The sequence below is a fragment of the Eptatretus burgeri genome, chromosome 11 (assembly GCF_056783735.1).
Source record: "Eptatretus burgeri isolate ZD-2024b chromosome 11, Ebu_testis_v1, whole genome shotgun sequence".
NCBI classification, from domain to species: domain Eukaryota; kingdom Metazoa; phylum Chordata; class Myxini; order Myxiniformes; family Myxinidae; genus Eptatretus; species Eptatretus burgeri.
In genome coordinates this window covers 42,353,286-42,362,329 of record NC_140971.1, presented here as the reverse complement: position 1 = coordinate 42,362,329, position 9,044 = coordinate 42,353,286, and the positions used below count along the sequence as shown (strand labels likewise).

Here is a 9,044-nt window from a genome sequence, read left to right as displayed (position 1 = left end):
TTGCATCCTGATCTGTTCTGTGTTCTACCTCTTCCATGAGCCTTGACTCTGTATAAAAATAAAAAGGTTGGAGAACTGGTTTTTTGGACCTTTTATTCCCAACCAAAAATTGTAAATTGTAACAGCAATTGACCCCGATTGTAAATTGTTCCCGACCACAAATTTTAACGAGAAGGGCACTTGGTTGAGCGCCATGTAATGCCTGATCCTCCACCACATAACGTAATGCCTGATCCATGAGAGCATATCGGGTGCAACACATTTTTGAAATATCATGCTATACAGTACTATATCGTTTTTGACCCTATCTCTCTCTGGTGAAGAATCACTTTAAAAATTAAATAATTCTCGTGTCCAGATCTGGACCTGGATCTTCACCAAAATCGAATCAATTCCTCGTGGACACGCACCCAACCTGTCCACCAAGTTTTATCCAAATCCGTCCACAACTTTTTGAGATATCGTTCTATATATTAATTTAGCCTTATTTCTCAATGGTGAAGAATCACTTAAAAATTTGAGTAATCGGATGGGGATCTGGATCTTCACCAAAACCTAATCAGTTCATCCATGTCACAACCCCAACCTACCCACCAAATTTCATCTGGATCCATCCACAACTTTTTGAGATATCCTGTACACAAACAAACAAACAAGAAAAAGATGTCGTGCAGAGCACGATACTTACAAAATCTACTCCCCTCTCCAAAGGTTGCCATGGATACATCAAATTGTCAATTTCATTAAGATTAAAATTGACAATCTTAATCAAAGCTCAGGTCAATCAGATGAAAATTGATTGTTTTTCAGATTGAAATTGATGATTTTAGAAGTTTGCCCTTTTGACCTCAAAAATAGTCTGTTTCCAAATTCAGTGATGCACTGTGCAATTGCTGCTTAATTTCCAGGTTAATCAGATGAAAAGTGATGATTTTTCAGATGAAATTTGACCTTGAGTTGACCTTTGACTTCAAAAATAGTTGCTTTCCCAATTCGGTAAAGGACTATGCAAATCCTATTCAACTTTCAAGTTAATAGGATGTAACTTGACAATTTTTCAATTGAAGATGGATGATTTTAGAAGTTGGACCTTTGACCTTTTGACCTCAAAAGTACTTTGTTTTCCAATTCAGTGATGCAATATGCAAATCTTGTTCAAATTTCAAGTCAATCGGATGAAAAATGACGATTTTAGAAACCTGACCTGAAGATGACCATTGACCTTTGACCTTTGAGCTCAAAATCAATAGGCTTCTCAGTTGAGACTACTTCTACAACTTGGTAAAGTTTCATGATGATCGGTTTGGAATTGTGACCTGTAGGCGATAAACAGAGAGACAAACACAGAATAACAAGATGACTATGTCGTGCAGAGCACGATACTTGCAAAATCCATAAAATAAATTTGACGTCAAAAATAATTGGTGGTTGATTTCAATGACCAAATCTGCAACTTCTATTCAAACTTCAAGTGAATCAGATGAAAATTGTCAATTTTAGAAATTTGGCCTATGTTGACCTCCAAAATAATTGGCGAGTTGAATTCAGTGACCTGAAATATCAATCCCCTTCAAATTTCAAGTCAATCGGATGAAAATTGAGGATTTTAGAAATCTCGCCTAAGTTGTTGACCTTTGGCCTGTGTTGACCTTTTGACCTCAAAAACAATAGGCTTCTTTCTTTTGACAAACTCTACCATGTGGTGAAGTTTCGTGAAGATTGGTTGAAAATTGTGACCTGTAGGTGATAAACAGACAGACAGACAAACAGACAGAATAACAAAATTGACTGACCAATATACTTGAAAAATATGCGATTTTGCAAGTAACAAACAGACAGAGAGGGGTGAAAACATAACTTCCTTCACCTTCGATGGCGGAGGTAAAAGCCTGGTGTTGGCTTAGTAGTTAGGGTGGTGGCTTGGGATCCTAGGGTCCTGAGTTCAAGCCCCGTCGGCCGCTGAATTAATACACCAGGGGGTTGACTCAGCCTGTCATCCTTCCGAGGTTGGCAAAATGAGTACCAGTGTACTGGTAAGGGGGACACTGCATCAGCAGCATCCCAACCAATGATGCAACCAGCAGCCACAGGCTGCATTTGATAGAGAGAAAGATGGCGGAGGTAACAAATGCACATGATGATGCATGGCAAGCGACGTTGTTATTCACAGGTCGTGCAGTAATTAATGTAATGGGATTCGATCTGTATCTTGTTATGTTTATATGAATTGTAAAAAAAACGAACTAAAAAACAAACTAAAAACGTGGGCATCGGCTTTCTGGATATCCACCGTACGATGACAAACTATAGAGCTGAAACAACAATACTACAGTTTTGGAGCAGCAAGAAGCTGAAAAGGTATGACTACTGAACAATTCAGACAAACTGGTGAGGCATAGGAGAATACTGTCTCAAATCGTTGATTACCATCAAAATGTGAGATGGTATATACTATATACCATCAAAATCGGATCTTAATGTCAAAAATAACTTAAAAAAGGCTACCCTAACCCTAACAACTTGTTACCAAGGAGGGAAATAGCTTTTATCTGCAGCATTTATTAAGTTTCCATCCGAAAGGGAAACACTACACCTGCACACACTTAATTTTAGTATGTGGCAAGGTGTAAAGGAGATTAGCAGATAGGCCAGTGTCATGGGCAGCTGTTCTGAGCCGAAACAGTTAATTTGAGACTTAAATGCAGAAAGACCTTCTGTAATCAGACAAATGTATGAGAGACAATGAATGCATCTTGGATAAAGCTTCGGGCGAGCAACTTCATGATTTTCCTTCTAAAAGATAACGTTTTTACATCATGCAAGAGCAGACACCAGTTCTCTTGTTCTTGGGTTGAGATTATATTAAAAGACGATGCCATCTAACTGTGAGAATGACAAATGCAGAAATGATGGACGGCCTGATCATTCAGATTTAAACGCAAAACTCGAGTGAACCAATGTGTAATATATCAACAGCTCATTGAACTGACTGACAATGCAGAGACTTGCCAAGGTATTTCGATTGCAGCAGATCTGAGAATTAATGATCTATATTAAAGTAGATCTTTGTGCAGGACAAACTCACAAACACAAAGATTACCAGAAGAAGGAGGCCCGGCTAGTCAAGCAACACTTGGTGAGGAAGAAGGTTTGGAACGAATATAAAACATTCCCCAATCTTGAGCTCCAAGTTAAACTAAAGAATCTTCTGAAAAGCAAAGAAACTCTTGTTCCTCATCTTCATCAATGATCTTTCTTATTCTCTAGAAAATCCTGCCCATCTCTTTGCTGACGATTCCACCCTCTGCCACATAATTTCTCATTCTTCAGACTGGCAGGCAGCAGCCTCTTCCCTCTCTGCAGAAAATGATGCAATCACTAGCTGGTCCAACACTTGGAACACATCTTTCAACCCCAACAAATCCCACACACACCCTGTGTCTCCCTCTGTGTGGTAAAATCCTCCCATCAATTTCCTAAACAAACCACTTTAAGAGGTTCATTCACTCAAACTTTTGGGCCTCACCATCAGCCATGGTGTTTCTTTGGCAGACCATATTTCCAAGATAGCCTCAAAGCCAGCCACTGACTATGCATCCTTCATCGTGCAAGGTCTTTCTTTGGCCAATCTGAACTTTCAATAACCTACAAAGCCTTCATTCGCAGATTGATGGAATACTGCTCTCCCCCTTTGGGCTGGCACCCCTGCTTCACATTTCACCCTGCGTGGAAAGTAAGGCCCTCAAAAGTATTGGGATTTCCCACGACGGAGCTGAGAGTCGAGGCCTGTTACTTTCGCATCGCAGACAGGTTGGTGACCTCTGTATTCTACCACCTCCTTTTTGACCCTGTACCCTCTGCTCTTGCTGTGCTCTCTCTCCCCACTACCAGATTTCTGCTGGGCACACAAAGATCAATCAGTAACCCTCTTCTTGTTAAACTCCCAAAATCCAGGCTCACTGCTCACCTCCACCCATTTGGTCCTCTCTTCTCTCACCTCTAGAACAAACTTCCTCAGTCTATTCAGTCGCATTCCTCCCTCCAGGGCTTCAAGACAGCTGTTCACCAATACCTCAGGTCATCCCCCATCCATATTCATTATCTCTTTGACCCCCAAGTTACCCTATTCCCAACCACTCCCCTTTTCCAGGTTATTGTGATTTTTACTCCTCGCCCTCACCTCTTGACATTACTTCGTTGTCAGTCGACTCGGCTGATTTGGTCCTTTTCTGTTCCATCCCCACTTTCCCCTTCATCGTCTTTCCTGTGTTTCATTAAGTTTGCTTGCAGCTTATTCACCCCCATGTATCCTTCTCCCCCTCCCCTTGATCTCACTCTCACTTCAACTCTGCTCTTGGTGTTTCGCCCTTTCCGTTTTGTTTCCTTCCATTCTGCTCGAGCACGTTCTGCTCTCGAGCATGCAGGAAAAAAAAAAAACTTTTCCAGGGTTTGAAATACCCCTTACAAGCTTCCCCACACTTGCTTACCATCATATAAATTAGTGCAATAACCATCGTCCATCTATAGCACAGCTGTGGCTTAAACAATTTTAATCCTGCGTCATCCTTCCCCACCCCACCAAGACATCCCTTTCGTAGACAGACGATCTCGAGTGGGGGAGTTGGTGACAGATCACTATCCAGGCAGTCCTGATGGTAAGAATGGATCCAGTGCTGACTGAGAAAGAGCCTTCGGTTCGATCTCAAACCACCATCTGCCATTCGAAGCCCTCCATCAGCGCTGCACACCGTGAGTGTACTTCATGTCTTTGCATCAATGTATTCCACAGGGAACAGATCTCTTCATCCAGCAAATGATGCACAATGTGAAAACATTGGAAACCTTTCCCTGTTCGACAAGTCGTTCAGCAGGCAGTGCACCGCCACCTCATGTCATCCCCCATCCTGACGCATGATCTTCACTACACCCATCAACCCTTCCTCATCCAACCCTCCTACTTGCACGTTTAAGTGCGTGTATGTGTGTGTTTTACTCTACCCAAAGGCAGGTTCAGTGCTGCCGAAGCAACTCCGTGCTAAGGAATACAATAGGTGGTTTGCCATTGCCTCCCTGGCGGTAGTGAAGGCAGGAGTTGGTAACTTGTTCAAATGGGACGCCCAGCTTTATCGGCCATTCGAAGGAAGTGCAATGATGTAAGGGACGAATTACTGCAACTAACTGCAGTGGAGCACAATGATGCGAGGGAAAGGTGGGGTGGGGGGAGCAGGGGGATAGGAAAAACGATTCTCGGGCCGAATGAACCCAAAACGTAAGAAAATGCAATTACTATACACGTCGTGCCAATTTACCTCAGTAAAACAAATAAAAAATGGAATAACAGACAAAGGCTGTCCTGTCGTCCCGCATGCGGACCTCGAGAACAGACTGTTATTATTTATCAATATCATGATTATAGTTGTTATGAGAGGAAATGAATGGGTTCCAGAAATGACAACGCCCGCCAAACGTTCTGCTCAGTGAGAGACAAGTGCGGACTGTCTGAGGTAAATCGCGGTGTGAATGAAATGGAAAAAAATAAGGAGAAAAACGCGGATCAAGGTTGTCTGAATGAATCGATGAAAAAGGAGTTCATACCTTTTGAGGGTCCATCTTCTTCAGCTACCTTCGCTCAAAAGGGCGACCTGATTATTCGGAACATGAGGGAGGAAAAAAAAAAAAACCGGTCTTGGAGGGGCCAGAGGGCGCTTCGTCGTTCAGCGATTCATTCTCAGAAGTCGGTCGATCGCGCCTTCAAAACATTTTCCTTCATTGCTTAAAACGGAGATTATAATTTTTATATTGTTCATTTTTTTTTCTCGTTTTTCTCTTCAGAACCGTTGTTGGAATCGGCTTATTCTGAATTGATGCGGCGCAGATCTACAAGAATCTATATAGATTTTGCATTGTCCCCAACAGGCTGTGAAGCCAATTTGAAAATGAAATCGCACTTAATATGACTAATGACTTTCAATACGGAGGGTATATACTATATACCATCAAAATGGTATATACTATATGATGTAAGGGAAGGGAGAAAATGGGGGAGGGAGAAAATGGGGGAGGGGATGGGGGAAGGGGGAAGGGGGAAGGGGAGAAGGGGGAAGGAGGAGGGCGGGGGGAGGCGGAGGAGGTGAGGAGGAGGGGCGGGGGGAGGAGGCGGAGGTTCATTGTCTCATGTGTTATCATGTTTCGTGGCCTGGAAGCTGGACCCGCAGGGTTCAGGTAATTTTATTGCTTCGCGTGCTGTCATCCTGTTGCCTTATCCATTAAATTTGATTAAACACCAGCACCACATCTCGGGAGTAAAAACTATTAATCAGACGATGATGTATTATTTCTTACGAGCAAAGTACCCGCCCCACAAGCGATCTTGTTCCAAGCATGCACCACGTTCTTCTGAATTCTGACATGTACCTTACTTTGGCATTGTCTTTGCAACCCACAGCTGCCTCAACAGCTCCCCAAAATAAAAATAACCTGGGTTACGTGCATGAAGGAAAACCACAGGTTTGGTCAGGTATGGGAGCATGCGCCGGAGCAGCGCGTCTCTGCATCCACTTTCCGCTAGTACTCCATGAGCCTCCGTCTGGCCATCCCCCAGGCAGATGCCTGGCCCATCCCCATCTCCTTGAGATTTAGACCAACCTGCTGCAACCATGAGACACATGGTTGGCCCATTGGCCTCCTCCACTCACGAGGCTCCCTTGCTGAAAGAATCTGGTAAGCAGGATCAGCGTCAGGAAAACGAGCCACATGTTCATACAGCCGCAGCTGTCGCTCACGGACCATGCAGGTAACAAATCTCATCTGAGTCTCTCTCAGCAACTGCTTGTTGGACACAAACTATGACCAGCAATCGCCAAGGATTCTCCGAAGAGACCTGGTACCAAAGGAATAAAGTCTCCTTCTCAGCTCCCTGGTCAAAATCCAAGTCTCACATCCGTAGAGCAAGACTGGAAGCACCAAGGAACTGAAGGCTCGGACTTTCGTCCTCCTGCCCAGGCACCGACAGCGCCACACTACATTATCCAGTGAATCCATGACTCCCCAGGCTTGACCCAGATGCCTATTGACCTCTGGCTCACAGCCAGAAGAGACATGAATATCACTGCTACGGGAACTGAATCCCTCCGTGACCTCGACATCATCACCACAAACAGGAACAGATAAGATAGCATCATCCAAGATGTCATTGAAAGGCTGGATCTTAGTTTTCACCCAGGAGACCCGTAATCCCAGTGGCTCTGAATACTCATTCAGCACCTCGATCGCCCCCAAAATAATCTCCAGAGTCTCCGTAAAGATGACTGCATCATCTGCGTAATCAAGGTCAGAGATCTTTTCATTCCCAAAAGATGTACCGCAGCTTGATATTTCTGATATCCTCCCCAGAATGCAGTCCATACAAGCGCTGAGAAATGTGGAGGCTAGTACACACCCCTGACAAACTCCAGTCACAAGTGGAAATAAGTCGGACATGGTATCACCACATCTTACAGCACTCTCAGAGCCGGAGTACAGTTCAGACATCAGATTGATCAGTTTTGGTGGCACCCCACGAAGACCAAGAATCCTCCAGAGGGCATCCCGATTCCCTGAATCAAACACTTTGAAGAGATGAACATAGGCTGCAAGTTGCCCCTGTTCAAACGCTCATCTGCGTTCGGTGAGGACCCGGAGGGCAAGCATACGGTCAATCGTTGACCTCTTTGGTGTAAAGCCTGACTTCTCTGGGTGCTGGTACTCAAGCAGATGGTGGCCAACCCTATCAAGAATTATCCAAGCAAAGACCTTGCCCGGCACTGAGAGCAGCATCACCCCACGGCAGTTGTTGCAGTCCTGGCGATCACCCTTCCCTTTTCAGAGGGACAACAAGACCCCTTTTTCAGTCAGTTGGGATGATGCCTGTGTTCCAGGCAGAGCACAGAACTGCATGCAACGACACGAGTACAGCGTTTCCACCAGCCTTGAGAAGTTCTCAAGGATGCCACAGATCCCAGGAGCTTTACCTCATTTCAACCGGTTCACCACAGCCTGTTTCCACAAATGAAGGTGGATCACAGTTGAGTGGAGGGTCAGGAATTGGGATGGTAACACCCTGAAATCAAACTCAACAGCTGGTGGATTAGACTGCTAGAGCCGCTCAAAGTAACCGGCCCAGTGGGACCACTTCGAACTCCTCTGTCAAGAGCCCTCCACCCTCCGATCTAACTGCAGTACACCGAGGGATGGGCTTGGAGGAATGCAATGCATGAATTCCCCTGTGAGCAGAACAAGAATCACTTGACCATAAGTGATGCTACACCCCCTCACAGATTCCTCGCACATAGGCCCCCTTGTCCACTCTCAGCGTACATGCAGTTTTATGCCCTAGCTCCCTGAACAGCTCAGCTCTGCCATACAGCCTGGCCCTGCGACTCTGGTCAATGATTTCCAGTGTCCCTTGAGAGACAAAATTCTTCTTTTCCCGACGGTGAGTTCCAAGACATCCATCGGCAACATCATTGATGGTGGTCTTGAAGGCACTCCACAACTCTTCAGGATTCTCCAAAGCATTCAGATCCCCAAATCCCCACTCAGCTACCCTCTCATCCTTGAGCTTGCTGACATCCAGCCTAGGCCGGGATGGTACCATTCTCCTGGATTTAAGGTGCAACTTAAGAGTTGCTACAACAAGTCGGGGGTCAGTACTGAGGAACTGAGCACTTGGGTCGATCCTGCAGTTGTGGATCATCCTCCAGTGAGTATCAACGAGCACATGGTTAATCTCCTTTGCCACACCACCAGCGTTGGAGTACCAAGTCCAGCGATGAGCCTGTGGGCGCTGAAACCATGAACCAGCCACCCTAAATCCATGACTTCTTGCAAAGTCAAGGAACTTAGTGCTATTCTGGTTCACAGTTCCAGATCCATGGGGACCAACGCATGTCTCATAACCACCCCTATCAGTTGCAGTCAATGCATCAAAATCCCCCAAGACAAGAAGAGTATCTCGCCTGGGGCACTGATCAATCACAGACTCGAGCGTGTCATAGAATGCATCC

At 45.0% G+C, this 9,044-nt stretch overlaps 1 protein-coding gene across 5 annotated transcripts in view; it reads right to left on the bottom strand.

Moving 5' to 3' along the window:
- The window catches only part of LOC147016943 (FSD1-like protein), a 117,803-nt gene that overhangs the window by 94,149 nt on the left and 14,610 nt on the right, over positions 1-9,044 (bottom strand). The window contains exons 1-2 of one of the 5 annotated variants that reach the window (XM_085846221.1): positions 5,596-5,812; positions 1,205-1,316 (exon numbers count right to left, since the gene is read on the bottom strand). The exons of 1 other annotated variant lie outside the window; for it this stretch is intronic. Coding sequence is in view for 3 of the 4 variants with exons in the window: in XM_085846218.1 (XP_085702344.1) it covers positions 5,596-5,610 (15 nt within the window). In the remaining variant the exon portion in view is untranslated. Of the gene's footprint in view, positions 1-1,204; positions 1,317-5,595; positions 5,817-9,044 lie in introns of those variants that run through there. 3 more of the 5 variants (XM_085846218.1, XM_085846220.1, XM_085846222.1) reach the window with 3 other exon arrangements.